General features: G+C 40.2%; 1 protein-coding gene across 47 annotated transcripts in view; it reads right to left on the bottom strand.

Annotated features, from left to right (window-relative positions):
- The window catches only part of EFCAB3 (EF-hand calcium binding domain 3), a 460,207-nt gene that overhangs the window by 12,929 nt on the left and 428,550 nt on the right, over positions 1-18,728 (bottom strand). For 46 of the 47 annotated variants that reach the window (XM_045044749.1, XM_045044748.1, XM_045044746.1 and 43 more), the window contains 5 exons: positions 14,367-14,457; positions 10,325-10,401; positions 3,211-3,354; positions 1,897-1,968; positions 241-361 (listed from right to left, as the gene is read on the bottom strand). In XM_045044749.1, coding sequence (XP_044900684.1) covers positions 241-361; positions 1,897-1,968; positions 3,211-3,354; positions 10,325-10,401; positions 14,367-14,457 — 505 coding nt within the window. Of the gene's footprint in view, positions 1-240; positions 362-1,896; positions 1,969-3,210; positions 3,355-10,324; positions 10,402-14,366; positions 14,458-15,352; positions 16,004-18,728 lie in introns of those variants that run through there. The other variant, XM_006940473.5, reaches the window with a different exon arrangement.

The following is an 18,728-nucleotide window of genomic DNA, read 5'->3' as shown; positions in this document are numbered from 1 at the left end:
TTAGGCCTTCAGTGGGCCCTGAGATGGACTGAGGTCAGTCTTGCAATTTCAGAACTAGGTAGCACAGTTGGGATGAAGGAATTAGGTCTCATGTGGCACGTGAGCATTGCCACAGACCCCATCTCCTTTGTTCTGGGGCAGACCCTGTAGAGAAGGATGTTAATCAGAGGTGACTGCCTTGTACATATCCTCATAAGTGCTTCTAAGAAGGCTGTTTTTACCCCTTTCTTTGCCACTTACCTTACTATTTCCATTATAGCCTTTCTGGGTAAGGCCGAAGTCTCTACAAGCTTTGATAGGATTTCAAACAACAGGATCCCTGGGTTGGCAGCTAAATCTAAACATTTCTCCTTTTCTGGAACTATGAAGGAGAAAAAAATTCAAAATGCTTTCCGAAAAAACCATCTGTCAAAAAAAGTAATAAGCTGACAAGTCTTTTTATTCTATTTACAAGAGTAGTACCAGGTTAGGTACTAGAGAGTTATAGAAAAACATTAAAAAATCTGTTCTATTTGGTAGAAAGGTCATTTTAATTACTGAACAGACAGAATAATCATTAAAAAATACTTTTAGTTCTGGGAGCCTGGGTGGCTCAGTTGGTTAACAACCGACTCTTGGTTTTGGCTTGGGTCATGATCTCATGGTTCATGAGTTTGAACACCGTGTCGAACCCCGCTTCAGGCTCCACGCTGCCAGTGCAGAGCCTGCTTAGGATTCTCTTTCCCTCCCTCTCTTTGTGCCCTTCCCCTGCTCACACGGGCTCATGCATTCTTTTTCTCAAAATAAATAAATACTTTTAGTTCAGTGACTTCTAAGTATATATTGACTTGAAGTAAATATGACTTGTAATTAAATTGAATTTAACATAAACACGAGTCATGTATTAAGGACTATTGTCTTGTTCTTCTAGATTAAGAAATTGTTGATAAACATATCTCGGGTTTGCAAGCAAACCCTCGTTACTATAGTAGTACTTGAAGCAGTAACTTCTGTTTATTCTAAGGACAGTTCACAGCCTATGAATGAGTGCTTTAAAAACATTTTTTTTTTATTTTAGAGAAAAAGAGTGAGCAGGGGAGAGGGGGAGAGAGAGAGTGAGAGAAACTTAAGCAGACTCCACACTCAGCACAGGCTTGACACTGGGCTCGATCCCATGACCCTGGGATTGTGACTTGAGCCGAAACCAAGAGTCAGATGCTTAACCGACTGAGCGACCCAGGTGCCCCTGAATGAGTGTGTTTTCAAAACAGTACACAGTATTTAGAATTTAGAATGTATTTATCCTAGAAAATATAACCTGAATTGTGGTTAGTTTTTCCAAGGCAGGCTGTTAAACTCATAAATAAACCATCAGAGGACTAATAATATGTCAAATACACTTTCACATCATTTACGACCATGTGTGAGAATATGCTCTTTAACCTCTAGCCGACTCTCCAGTCCTTGCACTGAGGGAAGACTTCATCAGGGTGAGGAAGGTATTTTTTAGGAATAGTAAATTATTTATACCCCAAATTTGCACGAGAGAGAGCATTTTTCTTTTTCTAAAAAAATTTTTTCATTTGTAAAGGGAGCTCCTCTCAAAGTAGCACAGGCGCTTGGTAAAGAATATTATAAAAGGTGACCGATTTTTTCTACACTACTCCAGATGTTCACACCAGAGACCAAAAAGCAGTGTCTCCTGCAGAAGGACTTGATGCATTTAAGTTAAAATTCTAAAACTGTATCAATTTGCTTAGCAAATAGTGTTTTGGAGAAGCAGTATGGCAAGTAAATCTCATCCCAGAATACACCTTCCTCACGTGTCTCCTGATCAGAGGCCTAAATGAATAATAGTTACTATGCAGTGACTCACAGCTACCCAGCTGCCATCTGTTCTGTAATAGCTCTACTCACCCACAGCTTTAAGAAAGCGGTTCTTATCTGTTAACACCTTTATGAAGTCTGAGAAATTCACCTTTCCATCCCCTGAAACAGAAATTTGAAGGCTCAGAACAAAGATATAAGATGCATTTTAGTAATTAGATTATATGTTAAATGTCAAATGAAAACACCTTGGACTATTCAATATGTAAAATCACAGCATGTTAAGGCTGGAGATGTGCTCAGGTGAGCACTGGTCTTCTCGAAGTGGTTTTAGCACTGTTACATGAGTCACCCACAGCCACCAGAAGCAATGGTGGGGTAAAAACATCAACCAGGCTCTCAGCCCCTGCAGTCCTAACCACTCACTCCTTTCCTGGAGACTTGCCATTTTTGCATGGAATCCACCCCTGGCTTCCCATACCCCCCTCTGCTATTTTTATTATTAAAACAACCCCAAGTTGTACCCAGTCACCTCTAATGTTAAAGAATAGTGCTGTTAGAGGTATGTATGTGTGTTCTGATGAAAGAACAGACAAATTGGGCGGAGTTAGTGGAAACAAGCGATGCCTTAATTGACCAGTGACACTGATTCACATGTGGGCCTTATGCTAATTGAATGGGGCACTGGCAGTTGGGTGGGGAGAGGTGAGAGGAGATAGTGAATATATACTCCATACAACATATCAGCATGGGCTATAATCACTAGGTCAGTGTATTCAAAGGGAATGTTATCTAACAGCTTTAAAAATAGCAACAAAAATGCTGTGGCATTTTTGTCACAGTACAGATGGGCTCAGTGGGTGATGGGCATTAAGGAGGGCACTTGGGATGAGCACAGTGTTATATGTAAGTGATGAATCACTGGGTTCTACTCTGGAAACCAATACTACATTGTATGTTAACTAACTTGGAATTTAAATAAATTAAAAAATATGTAGGTGGGCTCTAATGATGGAAGGAAGATTTGTACTAATAAGATTCAAATGGAAACAAAGGGCTTGGATTTTCTTGGTAACATGTCATTTTTGAAGTTGTCAATGACTTGGTATCTGTTATTTCAAGGCACCCTCCAAAATGTACATCATGACAAGTAATCTGAATTTGATGTTGAAATATGACAGTCACTTTTAGTTTCCACACAGAACTTTTCAAAGGATAGTCCATTTTGTACAATTTGATTTTGTAACTTGTACACATACTTTACTGATATCCTTAAAGAGAAACACGTATATGTACTTTTGACAATAAATGAGATTTATTTCTCATTTATGTAATCACTGATAGAAATATATAAATTTATAAAAACCTTCTATGAGAAAAGTAATTACAAGTCAAAGTACTCACCATCAATATCAGCACATTTTAATTCATTATAGACATCATGCTTGGTTAGATTCATTCCCAACTTGGCTAGAGTGCACATCATTCCGTGTAAATCAATACAGCCAGTTTTATCCTTGTTAAAGAAGTTGTAGGCATCTTGGAAGGCTGAGGAAATGCAGTTAAGTTAGTCAGACAGTTAGTTATTCAAGAATGAGTATAGGGGTGCCTTGGTGGCTCAGCCAGTTGAATGTCTGACTTCAGTTCAGGTCATGATCTCACGGTTTGTGAGTTCGAGCCCCGTGTCAGGCTCTGTGCCGACAGCTCAGAGCCTGGAGCCTGCTTTGGATTCTCTGTCTCCCTTTCCCTCTGCCCCTCCCTTACTCGTGCTGTGTCTCTCTTTTCCAAAAATAAATACTAAAAAATGTATTAAAAAAAGAATGAGTACATATTCTAATGAACTAGGACAGACTATATAGTTGATTGGAGATCATGTTCTAAAAAATTATTGAGAGAAAAATGAGTACATAATAGACATTTCATATAAAGGACATCATCCTTCCATGAGATTTGAACTGGAATAAACTACTTGGTGGAAAACCAAATATGTTTGCAAAATGGTCTTTGAAGGATGTCCATGCCCTAATCCCTGGAATCTGTGGATGTATTACTTACACAATAAAAAGGACTTTGCAGTTATAATTAAGATAAATTATTGTGGATTATCGGAGTGTGCCCAATATAATTACAGGTCCCTTAGGCAGCCAGAAGCAAGAGAGATGTGGCAAAAGGAGAGATCGGAGAGATTCAAAGAATGAGGAGGGATTGGTTTAAAGATGGACCGGGTCATGTAATGTGGAATGCAGATGGTTTTACGGGGCTGAGAGAGACTCCTGGCTAACAGCCAGTAAGGAAACGGGTCCTCAGCCCCAGAACCACAAGGAACTGGATTCTACCAAGAACCTAAATAAGCTTGGAAGTAGATTTTCCTTTAGAGCCTCTTGGTAAGAAGCCAGGCTGGCCAACTCCTTCATTTTGGCCTTGAAAGACCCAGAGAAGAGGAACTAGCTGAACCCACCTGGACTTCTGACCGACAGAGCTGTGAGATAATACATCTGTGTTGTTTTAAGCTGCTAAGTTTGTGGCAATTTGTTATGGCAGCAACAGAAAACGAATGGACCCAAATATACCCAAATTATATGCATGCGAATGTTTTGAATAGAGTCAAAGTTTTTTCAAAGACATACTCCACGCATTAACTGGAGCCAAACTTAGACATGTATTTTCTAAAATCAGCGAATGAATAAATAAACCGAGAACAAAGTATATCCCAAATGGCACCAGAATAAAACTTATTTCATATCACAGTCAAGTATTAGCATCTATATGTATGCAATGTGTCTGTATGTATGAGATTCATCTTATAGAGATAATGATATCTGTCTTAAAAATGTGTGAATAGGTAACATCTTTCTCCCTTGATAGGAGGCAGGCTTCTCTAGGGCTGGAGCCATCTCTGACTGGTTTCTAATTTCTCCCTAGTATTTCTAGCATGTTAGTAGGTATTACCTTCATTCATGCAGCCTTTCAACAAATACGCATGTGTTTTTTTTTATGTTCATTTATTTTTGAGAGAAAGAGACAGAACACGAACAGAGAAGGGGCAGAGAGAGACAGAGGCACAGAATCCGAAGCAGGCTCCAGGCTCTGAGCTGTCAGCACAGAGCCTGACGTGGGGCTCGAACTCATGAACCGTGAGATCATGACCTGAGCTGAAGTTGGACGCTTAACTGACTGAGCCACCCAGGCGTCCCAAATATGAATGTCTTCTCTGCGTCAGGTGCTGCTCTAGGTGCCTAGGCTGCACTAGTGCCCTAAATAGACAAAGATCTCTGCACTTACATAAATATAATAAATAGCTAAGTTGGATAACATGTTACAAGGTAGAAGACAAAGGAAAAAAGAAAAAGAAATGCATGTTGGGGGGATTGGGAGTTCCAGGGATTGAGGGATAGGTTGCTTGTATTAAATACATGAGATCTGAGCAAAGACTTCAAGGGGATGAGGGAATAGATATCTGGGAGAAGAGAGGACCAGACAGAGGGAAGAGCCAGAGTGAAGGTGCCACGGGGAACAGGCCTGGCAGGTTCCAGGAACAGCAAAGAGGCTGGTGTGGCTGGAGTGGAGCGGAGTGAGCAACAGGAGAGGAACAGGAAAGGTCAGAAGTGTAGTGTGTGTGTGTGTGTGTGTGTGTGTGTGTGTGTGTGTGTGAGTGTGTGTGGGTATATTTTACCATTTATTTTAAATTTTATTTTAAAATGCATTTTTAAAAGTTTACTTATTTGGGAAGAGAGAGAGAGAGAGAGAGAGAGAGAGAGAGAGAGAGAGAAGAGAGAATCTCAAGCAGGCTTCACACTGTCCGTGCAGAGCCTGATGTGAGGCTCAAACTTATGAACTGTGAGATCATGACTTGAGCTGAAATCAAGAGTTGGGCACTTAACCACCCGAGCCACCCTGGCACCCCAAATTTTACTTCAGATTGGTTTTAGATATAGTTGCAAAGATAGCCCAGGGATCCCGTAGATCCCTCACCCAGTTTTCCCTAATGTTAGCACCTTACATTACTCTGGGACATTCATTACATCTAAGAAGCCAACACTGGTGTAGTGCTATTAACTAAACTGTAGACATGAATGGGATTTCATTAGTCTTTCCCACTCCAGGAAATAGTCTATCCCATCCAGGATACTCTATTACATTTAGTTGTCACGTCTTTTTAGCCTCTTCTCTGTCACAGTTTCTCAGACTTTTCTTGTTTTTGATGACCTTGGCAGTTTTGAGGAGTACTGTTCAGGTATTTTATGGAAGTCCCTCAATCTTGGGTTTTCTAATGTTTTTCTCATGGTTAGCCTGAGATTATGGATTTTTTGGAAAGAAGATGAGCAAAGTGAGGTAACGTTCTCCTCATGGTGGTAAGAAGGCTGCATATTGTCAAGATGACTCGGCACGGATACGTTTACCTGGATTACCTGGCTGAGGGAGTGTTCGTAAGGGTTTCCCCCTGTAAAGTTACTTCCCTCCTTTCCATTTTCTACTCTTTGGAAGCAAGTCACTAAGGGAAGTCCAGACTCAAGGGCCGGAGGGCTGGGGAATGAAGCGCCATCTCCCGGAGGAGGTAATAACTACATTCATTATTTGGAATTCTCTTGTAAGGGAGAGTTGTCGCTTCTCCATTTAAAAAAAATTCAATCAATGACCAACTAGGATTTATCCCAGGAATAAAAGGTTGATTTAATAATCAAAACCATGTATTAATGTATCATCTTATCAAGCTAAACATAAAAAATGTGGTAATTTCAAGAGACAGAAAAAAGTACTTGACAAGAACATCTATTCTTGCTATCTAATATCAACAACGTAGAAATACGAAAGAATGCTCTCATCCTAATAAATTTTATCTTTGAAAGACTCTGTAAAAAAATTCAATCATTTATTTCTGTCAGTATGGACTTGCAGTGTTATAACCCAACACTACTTTATTTATTTTGGTTGCCCCAAATTACTCTAGCTTTAATCATTGTGAGCCCTTCCAGGTTGCCCTCATGCATCCCTTTGAAAAGCTCCTGTGTCCTTTTGTTTCCTGAGTGCTTCCTTACTTTCTGCCAGTACAACATGTCCCAGATTTGTCTTGTCTATTCCCTGCCCGGGCCCCAGAATCAGCCATTTATCCAAGCTAGTCTGCTTCTTTTATGGGAGACCGGCATTAGGAATCGAGATCTGGGTGGTGGGTATGCTGTGGGGGTATTGATGCTTCTAAGTCCTCTCAGCCGACAGAGCTAGGAAATACTGTGCATGGATAGTAACACATGGATACACACATACTTCTAATTATTTCTTGATCTGTCCATCTGTATTCATATGAAGCTAAACATGAGTTCACACTGATGTCTCAGAACCTAAGCCAGCACCACTGGTTTACTGGAGCCTTCTCCCCGTGTTTATCTGTAACTTCCCACTCCAAACCGTGAGAAACCTGGCTTCTGCCATCTGTCGTCCATTTACTGGGATACTCCACCCAGTCCATAGGTACAACAGTTTCAGAATTGTTAAGCTATACCCCTATGGGAAACAACTTTACTGGCTAGAGTGTGTTGTTTCTGTACAGTTCCTTTTGTGTCAGGTCTTAGAGTTCCCAGTCAAAATACCATTTTCAAAGTTCCTTAGGTCATCTCCTCCCCTCACACCCACCTGACTTATGTTTCAACAGGATCACTCTGGCCGTTAGAAAAACAGACTTTTGAAAGAGTTTGGATACAAGTTGGAGACTGGTGGTCAGGAGGCTATTGTGGGTGAACAACAATGGTGCCTCTGACCAGGGTTGGAGCAGAGGTGGTAAGAACTGGCTGCTTCTAGATGTATTTTAAAGGTGGAGCCAATGAGATTTCCTCGTGGACTGATAGGTAGGGTGAGACAGAAGAGTCAAGATTTTTTTTTCCAGAATAGTGAAAGATGGAATATCATCATCTGAGATGGGGAAGGTTGTGGGTCGAGCATGTTTTAAGAGTAAGAGGCTGAGGGGAGGGAAGAATGGGGAGGTACTGTTTAGTGGGTGTGGAGGTTCAGTTTGGGAAGATGAAAACGTATGGAGGTGGATGTGGTGACGGCTGTAGAACATGTGAATATATTTAATGCCACTGATCTGTACGTATACACTTGAAAATGGTTAACACTGTAATTTTTATGTTATGTGTATTTTTGAAATTAATTAAATTTAGTTTAATTTTTTTATTTTAGAGAGAAAGAGAGAGCGAGCATGTGAGTGGGGGAGAGGGGCAGAGGGAGAGAGAGAGAGAATCTTAAGCAGGCACCATGCTCAGCATGGAGTCCGACACAGAGCTCGATCTTATGACTCTGGGATCATGACCTGAGCCGAAACTGAGTTGGACACTGAGTGTCACCCAGGTGCCCCTATGTTGTGTGTATTTTACCACAATGAAAAAGAGTGTATGAAGAACACGTCAGGAGTTCAGTTTGGGATATGTTGATTTTGTTGTATCTATTAGACATATACATATAGACATATACATACATATACATATGACATATTAGGTGTCAAGGAGGCAATCACATATGAGCCTGGAGCTGGGGAGAGAGGCTTGGGCTGGACATACACATTTGGGAAGTGTCAGCATGTAAGTAGTATTTAAAACCTGTTCCTTCCTGCAGAAACCACAGGAAGGGACCTTGCCCACTGCCCCCCACCCTCCACTTTGCCTCCTGGCTGACTCTGGTGCTGCCCCGTGTGCCCTTCATGGTTTGCTGTGCCTCTTATTTCTAGGGATGTAGGAGTATAACACTTTCTTCCTCCTTAATGGTCATTTATGTGTCTGTCTGTCTTATAATACCCAATTAAAACAGATCCTGGGAACCCTTAAAACAAGCATCAATGTATATGAATGCTATTAGAAACCTTAAAGTTAAAAAAAATTTTTTTTAATGTTTATTTATTTTTGAGACAGAGAGAGACAGAGCATGAACGAGGGAGGGTCAGAGAGAGGGAGACACAGAATCTGAAACAGGCTTCAGGCTCTGAGCTGTCAGCACAGAGCCCGACGTGGGGCTCAAACTCACGGACCGCGAGATCGTGACCTGAGCCCAAGTCGGCCGCTTAACTGACTGAGCCACCCAGGTGCCCCGAAACCTTAAAGTTTTAGAAGGCTATCAACTGTTGTTGTTGTGATTATTATTATTTTAAAGTTTATTTATTTATTTTGAGAGAGACAGGGACAGCCTGAGTTAGGGAGGGGCAGAGAGAGAGGAAGAGAGAGAGAATTCTAAGCAGGCTCTGCACTTCCCGTGCAGAGCTCCATGCGGGCCTCGAATCCACAAAATCGTGAGATCAAGACCTGAGCCAAAACCAAGAGTCTGACACTTAACGGACTGAGCCACCCAGGCACCCCTATAAACTATTATTAAGGCATTTAGCTCAGTTTTACAAGGATAAATGCAATTCCGATCTCGACAATCTTTTGTTTTTCAAACCGGTTTTCCCAGAAATAAAGGTGATTCTTTGCTTCCTGTTTTTTCAACTGGTCCCAAACTTGGAGGGTGAAGCATTAGCCTTCCCAGAACCCAAACACAGTCATGACTGACTTTCTTTCTTTTTTGTTTTGTTTTCTTTTTTTTCTAACGAGTCATGCTTTCCCTTTCCTTTGGGCCTTTGCAGATTCTACTCTATTTTGCCCAGAACGCTTCCTTTTTGCTGTCTGCCTTCCACTCATTATCCAACTTTCTCTGGGACTCCCTTTCTATCCTCCCAAGACCAAGTCAGGAGACTGTCTTTTATGCTCCCATAATACTTTATACTTCCCCTATCATAACTTGTGTCATATTGTGATTTAAATTGTTTCAGTCAAAAATTCACACTTTAATGATCTGACTTGTCTGAAAGACTTCCTATCAGGGCAATGACCATGTTTCCCAGGCTTACTACATCGTGGGCTTTAAATAAATATTTGCTATTTGGACTGATAAACTGTAGGAAGCTTAGCTAATTTTATCATTATGATTTTTTTTTCTGTGAGAAATCCTGGGGCTTCAGTTGTATTTACACTGCCCCATTACTTGATTTCTTTTTTTTTTTTTTAATGTTTATTTATTTTTGAGACAGAGAGAGACAGAGCATGAATGGGGAAGGGTCAGAGAGAGAGAGAGAGAGAGAGGGAGACACAGAATCCGAAACAGGCTCCAGGCTCTGAGCTGTCAGCACAGAGCCTGACGCGGGGCTCGAACCCATGGACCGCGAGATCATGACCTGAGCCGAAGCCGGCCGCTTAACCGACTGAGCCACCCAGGCGCCCCCCCCCCCCATTACTTGATTTCTATTTGACTTTGCATTTGTTCTTTTGCATACCCACAAGTCCTTATTTGAATAAAAATATTTGTCTAGGACTGTCCAAATTCTAGGAAGATGTCTGTTTGAAAGTAATGGCCCTTCCTACCCATAAATTAGACACTGAATTAGAACTTCTGGTCTCAAATAGCAGAGGACTACAGTCAACCCTTGAAGTTACAGATCTCAGAGAAGAAAATGATCAGATATATCAAGGAGCTTTCATTTGGGGATGATTCTCATTACCTTGTATTTGTGAAGCATTCAGCTTCCTTTCTTTGTGCTGTAATTGGCACGGGAGAGATCCTGGTAAATCTTTATCCCTGACAAAAGACATGAGAAGATTTAATACATATGTGAAACCAGCAAAGGTTAGTTCCATTCTTCAGTTTTTGCTGACTGGAATGACTGTATGCATCACAATATATCCAGAGGAGATGCAGCGAGAAAATGTTGGCCACCAAGGTCCACCTCTGCCCTATCCCTGCCCATCGCCCTTACATCCTTAAAAAAAAACCCTGATTTTCTCCATTTTACAAATGAGAAAACTGAGGCTCGGAGGGATTAAATAACTTGTCCCAATTGCACAGATAAAAGGTAGAAGTCCTGGGATTCAGACTCAGGTTTATCTGACTTCAAAGCTCAAGGATATAAGCCCTACACTATTCCTATTGCTAGAAATATAAATTCAAATTTTTAACGGGTGTAGGGGTGCCTGAGTGGCTCAGTTGGTTCAGCATCTGACTCTGGATTTGGGTTCAGGCCATGACCGCATGGTTTGTGAGTTCAAGCCCCACATCGGGCTCTGTGCTGACAGTGTGGAGTCTGCTTGGGATTCTCTCTCTGCCCCTCCCCTGCTCATGTGTGCGTGCTCTCTCTCTCTCTTAAAAGAAATAAACATTAAAATTTTTTTTAAACTGGTATAAATAATCTTATGTTGAATATCCTTATACTGAAAACTTTGTATCTATACTTATTTTATGACTTTAACTGACAAATTGTATTTTTACCCGCATATGAGATAGAGGCAGATATATCTATATTTACATCTATGCCTGTATCTATATATGGTCTATATGTATATCAACCATATCTATATCTATGTATCTACCTATCTACTGAGACAGTGATCACTTCTGGAAGGTTTGGAACACTGGGTTACTTTTCATTTCCTCAGAGAAATAAAATCTGGAAAAAAGAGAAAACGTATGGATACTTTGGGGATATTTTGTATAGATCTACAGGAGGTTATTAGTTTAGAATACATACATAAAGTACATTATGCATAACTGGGTTTTCTTATAGTAATTTAAAAGTTTTAAAAAAATCATAATTTTATACATTAATTTTATTTAAAATACATTTAGGTTTGATACTAAACTAAATGTTTCATTATTATTTTTTAATGTTTTATTTATTTTTGAGACAGAGAGAGACAGAGCATGAGCAGGGGAGGGGCAGAGAGAGAGTGAGACACAGAATCGAAGGCAGGCTCCAGGCTCCGAGCTGTCAGCACAGAGCCTGACGCAGGGTTCGAACTCACAAACTGTGAGATCACGACCTGAGCCGGAGTCGGACGCTCAACCGACTAAGCCACCCAGGCGCCCCTATTATTATTTTTTTTAATGTTTGTTCATTTCCTGAGAGAGAGAGAGAGAGAGAGAGAGAGAGAGACAGAGACAGAGTGTGAGCAGGGGAGGGGTAGAGAGAGAGAGGGAGACACAGAATCCGAGTCAGGCTCCAGGCACTGAGCTGTCAGCACAGAGCCTTACACGGGGCTCAAACTCACGAACTGTGAGATCATGACCTGAGCCGAAGTCGGATGCCAAACTGACTGAGCCACCCAGGTGCCCCTAAACTAAAAGTTTTAATGGAATCTCTTAGTTTTTATCTTTCTACAAGAAGCAAATGAAGTGAAACTGGAAGAAATACTACACATGGTAATTTAAAAAATTATCGTTTATGAATTTAGTCTCCTCCTCAGTATCTAGTAGGTTCAACTCATTTTCAAAGAGGGACCTAGGGAAAAAGGAGGTAATAGGTCTCAAAATGCACCATTCCCAACTTTTACAACATGGAATTTTACCTAATTAGTTTGTTTTCTCTGCTTTTACCAACACTGATTTCTTCTGCTGCTGTTTCCATTCTATCACTTATTTGAATCTCTGAAAACTCCAGTTTGCCCTTACTCAGGTTATTTTATATTCATCGTATTTCTAAATATAAACAGGTTCCTTTTGCATGATATAAAAGATGCGGTAGATGGAGAAATAGGAAGTTCTCGAGAAGCAAGTCAGGCAGTGTGATGTCTTTATTAGCAACATTCAAAAAGGATCCTCTTGGCAGAATTTCAAACCACACAGGAAATGGTCTTTTTATTTTATAATGTTTCAGAGCTTTGAAGAACCTTAGGTTTGGAATGAGCCTGGGCTAGCCTCTCATCTCATGTAGGAATTCCCTCTACGTGTGCTTTGTCTAGACTCTGCTTGACTCCTTTCAGTGACAAGAACGTCACTAGTTCAAGAGACAGTTTGTAATGCAGGGTGAGGGAACAATGAGATCAAGGGACTTGGGGGCTGTAAGGTGTCCTGCCCACATCCCTCGGAAAGAGGTCAGGAATCTATTCCTGCAGCAGCAAACGGCACAGTCAAGGACGCTTGGAGAAATCTCTCCAAGTGGCAGAGAAAATGGGTGGTTGTGAGGGAGAAGAGAGGCTCTTCTTCTTGTGCTCTGATAAAATATAGATCAGGCTGTTTTAGTCACTAGTGGCTACTGTTTATTGGAATTTGTAATTATCAGACGGAGGAAAAAGCTTTTGCTAATATCACAGGCAAATCTCCCTTCCCAATTTTAGCTCAAGGTCAGTCACGGCTAATTTACTAGATTTCATTTTACCCATCATATTTGAGCTACAGACATTCTCTGTACTGACTTGCTTAGGGGATTAGGTCTTCTTTGTGATCCCCTAACGTTATTCTCCTTTAAACTGGCACTCAACCCGCTTCAGATTCTGTGTCTCCCTCTCTCTCTGCCCCTCCTGTTCATGCTCTGTCTCTCTCTGTCTCAAAAATAAATAAACGTTAAAAGAAAAATTTTAAAAGAAAAAAAAGAAAAAAGGGGCGCCTGGGTGGCTCAGTCGGTTGAGTGTCCGGCTTCGGCTCAGGTCACGATCTCACAATCCGTGAGTTCGAGCCCCGCGTCGGGCTCTGTGCTGACAGCTCAGAGCCTGGAGCCCATTTCAGATTCTGTGTCTTCCTCTTGCTGACCCTCCCCTGTTTATGCTTTGTCTCTCTCTGTCTCAAAAATAAATAAACATTAAAAAAAATTTAAAAAAAATAAACTGGCACTCAAAATATCTTAATGTACTGCTGACAACTTCTTAAGCCCTCTAGGATATTCTGTCACCTTACACAAAAATTGTCTCTCATTTGGGTGAACAGGAAGAACTTTTTGTTTCTCCAATCAAAAAGGATTTTTTCTTTTCATAAAAATCTTTATCTTCAATTCATATGTTTTGTTTTATAACTAAATTTATCACAGGATACTTGAAGAACATCCTAATTTGTTTCCTCATAGCCTTTACGGGTATTTAATATATTTACCACCTTAATAATTCTTTTTTTTCCATTTATTTTATTTTAAAATTTTATTTATTTAAATTCAAGTTATTTAACATACAGTGTAGTAATGGTTTCAGGAGTAGAACCCAGTGATTCATCACTTACGTAGAACACCCAGTGCTCATCCCAATAAGTACCCCCTTAATACCCATCACCCGTTTAGCCCACCCCTCCCACTTCACCTCCAGCAACCCTCAGTTTGTTCTCTGTATTTAAGAATCTCTGATCGTTTGCCTCCCTGTTTGTTTTTTAAATGTTTAATGTTTATTTATTTTGAGACAGAGAGAGAGCAAATGGAGAGGGGGAAGGGAGGGGAAGAGAGAATTCCAAGCAGGTTCCATGCTGTCAGTGCAGAGCCCAATGTGGGGCTCGAACTCACAAACTGTGAGATCATGACCTGAGATGAAATCAAGAGTCAGATGCTTAAACGACTGGGTCACCTAGATGCCCCATCTCTGTTTTTAGGTTATTTTTCCTTCCCTTCCCCTATGTTCATCTGTTTTGTTTCTTAAATTCCACATATGAGTGAAATCATATATATGTCTTTCTCTGACTTATTTTGCTTGGTATAATACACTCTAGTTCCATCCACATTGTTGCAAATGGCAAGACACCTTAATAATCCTTTATCTTAATCTACTTATCACCTGAATACATTCATTACTTACCTCTTGCCATGGGAGCTGGGTACTTTTGTTAGAGGATTCAGCTTAACTTTTGATTTAATATCAGAAACTGCCATGGGGCCAATAACTCTGTCTGGAATTCAGAAGATACAAATAGATCAAATCACAGATTAATCCCTCTATTTTCTTTTGCAACTTCCCTAGCTTAAGACCTAGAGTTTGAAGTCCAGGGCCTTGAGGAATGGTAATATGTGCAAATTCAAGTTAGAGGTGTGTGCAGAGTTGGAAGGCCATGCGGAGGGGCCCTTCACCGTCCAGAGATCTCTAAGCAAAATTCTTATCATTGTCTACCCCCTTCACAGAGTAAAAATAAGTGGTACCATGTGACATAAAGCATCCTAGAAAGATGTGGAAAGAGTTATTTAAAGACAAAATTTATTTCTGAAATTGGTAGAATATACACGTCATAATTGACAGAGAATAAAACGTTACAGCATTTATAAAATATTTACCTACTTATTTATATCTTGGATACCTGCCTAGTAGTAAGAAGATCTTCCCAGGGTTTCCTTCCTGGAGGTCCCTCCCTGTCCCGTCAGTTCTTATGAACCTACTCGTCTTCCTTAAAAGTAGGAGTGGAGGTAGGATACAATGCTGTTTCACCGCCCTAGACTCTCCTGAATGGACTTTTAACCAGTAGAGCCTCCCTAGTCCTGCCTTTCCACTTCTGCAGAGTTTGGACATCAGGGCCTATGGGCCCGAAGCCAGGTTGGTAGGGCTTCCCCCTTTTATTGTTGGCTTGCCCTCTCTAATTATTTTTTCAAAGTATATTAGGTGGTTCACTGACAAGAATACTGGGTTGCTGACTTAGGAATAAGAGACAATCAAATACTCTGAAACCACGAAGAAAAAGTCTTTGTATATTTAGTTATAGTTTGATCCATTTTCCCAGCTCTTCACCTCAGAGCCTGGAAAGCCAGTTGTTTCTAAACAACTCAATTACATATGTTCACGGTCCAAAAACCTACCACAGAACTGGGAACTCCGGAGAGGCTCAACAATTTAGGCACTTGAAAGGTGCTGCGACATCATCCTCATGGTACAAAATAATCATTCCTTTAAAAAACTACCTTCAATCTCTCTTAGAGATGATAGATTTGGAAAAAAAAAAAAAAGGACTCAGCATAAATTCCTACACAATCCAGATATTTGCCTACTTCTAAGCCGCGCTACCTACCACCCCTGGGCTTCAATCAGATCAAGAATCCAATAAAGGGTTTGTTCCATCATACAACTGTGACCTCATTCACTTCTCAGGCTTGGGCCCAGGAGAGAATGACTTATAAGCTCCTTCCAGATTTAAAGCAACGGGTTTTTCAATGTGGTTCATTTAGTACCCTTGGGGTATCGTGGGTGTGAATTACAGAATGGGAACGTTTTGACACTGTCGGGGTTTCAGGGGAGGGGAAGGTTTTTTTTTTTTTAATTCTGTATTAGAATATTTCCATGTTAAACATCAGTGAGTTGGAAGTTGTTCGAATGAAAAATTTTACTGAAATGCCTTGATTTAATGGTGATTAAGAACCATTTCATTAATTGTTTTAGCCTAGAAAGAAGGACAAAAAATACCCCAAACTCTCATAGATTTGTAGACTGTGGTATTATTGGAAAGAGTGATTGAAAAAGAGCAATTTAGAAAAGGATTATGATTGTTGGGGCGCCTGGGTGACTCAGTCGGTTGAGTGTCCGACTTTGGCTCAGGTCATGATCTTGCGGTTTGTGGGTTCAAGCCCGGCGTCGGGCTCTGTGCTGACAGCTCGGAGCCTGGAGCCTGCTTAGAATTCTGTGTCTCCCTCTCTCTCTGCCCCTGCCCCGCTTGCGCTCTCTCTCTGTCTCAAAAATAAATAAAAACATTTAAAAAAATTAAAAAAAAAAAGGATTATGATTGTTTTAATTAGAAACTTTAATATTCAAGATCTGACATGCCTAATGGCATGGTAAATCAAATAACATGAGTTAGGCATATTTTTATAGTCTTCCTCGTGGCTAAACACAGATACCTTTGGCACCCAAGGTTTAGCTTGAGCCCCCAAAATTGTTTCAGGCCTCATTCAGGAGCTGCAGTTCTAGAGGCTTCTTATTCCTGTTCTCAGAGTTTATTGTAAGCATAATTTGACACTTCCCTAGTCTTTTGAACTTGATATTTGCCTCCCATTCTGGTCTGGGATACAGAGGGAAAGAAAGTGATGGTTTAATTTATGAATGAATTAAGTATTTAATAAGGGCCTACTGTGTTATGGGCCTATCAAGAATAAAATGGGAATTATGGGGGCGCCTGGGTGGCTCAGTTTGTTGAACGTCTGACTCTTGATCTCAGCTCAGGTCATGATCTTATGGTTTGGGAGATCGAGCCCTGCGTCAGGCTCTGCATTGACAGTGTGGAGCCTGCTTGGGATTCTTGCGCTCCCTCTTTGCACCTCTCTCACTTGTGCGTGTGCTCAATAAATAAATAAATAAATAAACTTAAAAAACAAAATAAAATGGGAATAATGGCATTGTCATTGGATGGGATTATTGAGAAATATTATTATTTTAAATATTATTTTAAACTGCGGTAAAAACACATAGCAAAATTTACTATCTTAACCATTTTAAGCATACAGTTTATCAGTTTATTTTTTAAAGTTTTATTTTTAATGTTTATTTATTTATTTATTTATTTTTGAGAGAGAGAGCGCATGTGCACACAAGCAGGGGAGGGCAGAGACAGAGGGAGAGACAATTTGAAGCAGGCTTCAGGCTCTGAGCTGTCAGCACAGAGCCTGATGAGGGGCTTGAACTCACGGACTGCGAGATTATGACCTGAGCTGAAATTGGGGGCTTAACCAACTGAGCCACCCAGGGGCCCCTAAGCATATGTTTGTAACTAAGTATATTTAAATTTGGGGCCCCTGGGTGGCTCAGTCAGTTAAGTTTCCGACTCTTGATCTTGGCTCAGGCCACGATCTCCTGGTTCATGAGTTTGAGCCCCACATTGGGCTATGCACTGTCAGCACTTGCTTGGGATTCTCTCTCTCCCTCTCTGTCTCTCATCTGCTTGTGCTCTCTCAAAATAAATAAATAAACTTAAAAAAAAGTATATTTACATTGTTGTGCAATCAACTTCCAGAACTTTATTTTGCATAAATGAACCTCTAAATTCACTGAACAATAGCTCCCCAATTTACCCCTCCCTTTAATCCCTGGCAACCACAATTCTATTTTCTATGAATTTGACTTCAGAAATCTCATCTAAGTGGAATTACACAGTATTTGTCTTTTTGTGACTGGTGTATTTCACTTAGCATAATGTTCTCAAGGTTCACCCATGTTGTAGCCTGTGTCAGAATTTTCTTATTTTTTAAGCCTGAATAATATTCCATTTTATGTACCACATTTTATTTATCCATTTATCTGTCATTGGACACTTGGGTTTCTTCCACCTTTTGGCTACTGTGAATAACGTTGCTATGACACATTGGTGTACAAATATTTCTTTGAGACCTTGCTTTCAATCTTTTAGCTTTATACCCAGAAGTGGAATTGCTGAATCACACAGTAATTATATTTTTAATTTTTTAAAGAAATATTGTTTGCCATAGTGGCCATCATTTTACATTCCTGCCAAAAGTGCACAAGAATTCCAATTTATCCACATCCTTTCCTTTTTTTTTTTTGATAATAGCCACCCTGATGGGTATGAGGTCATATATCTTATTGTGGTTTCAATTTATATTTCCCTAATAATCATTAGGGATTATTAATGTTGAGCATCTTCTCATATGCTTGATGGTCATTTGTATATCTTCTGTGGAAAACTGTGTATTCAATTCTTTTGCTTACTTTCTAATTTTTTTTCTGTTGTTGAGTTGTAGTTCTTTATATTTTCTGGATATTAACCCCTTATTATATAAAATATTTGCAAATATTGTCTTCCATTCTGTAGGTTGCCTTTTTACTCTGCTGATTGTGTTCTTTGATGCACAGTAGTTTTAGATTTTTATGTGGTCCAATTTCTTTTTTTATTTTTAAATTTTCCTTTATTTATTTTGAGAGAAAGGGAGAGTGTGGGGGAGGGGTGGAGAGAGAGAGAGAGAGAATCTCAATCAGGCTCCGAGCTGCCAGTGCAGAGCCTGACGTGGGGCTTGATCTCACGAAATATGAGATCATGACCTGAGCTGAAATCAAGAGTCGAACACTTAATGAACTGAGCCACCCAGGCACCCCTGTGGTCCAATTTATTTCTACTTTTGTTGCATGTGCTTTTGGTATAATATCCAAAGAATCATTACCAAACCCAATACCATGAAGCTTTTCTCCTATGTTTTCTTCTAAGCATTTACAGCTTTAGGTCTTCTGTGTAGG

The sequence above is a fragment of the Felis catus genome, chromosome E1 (assembly GCF_018350175.1).
Source record: "Felis catus isolate Fca126 chromosome E1, F.catus_Fca126_mat1.0, whole genome shotgun sequence".
Classification (NCBI taxonomy): domain Eukaryota; kingdom Metazoa; phylum Chordata; class Mammalia; order Carnivora; family Felidae; genus Felis; species Felis catus.
The sequence above is the reverse complement of the archived record's forward strand: the minus strand, read 5'-3'. Positions and strand labels throughout refer to the sequence as shown.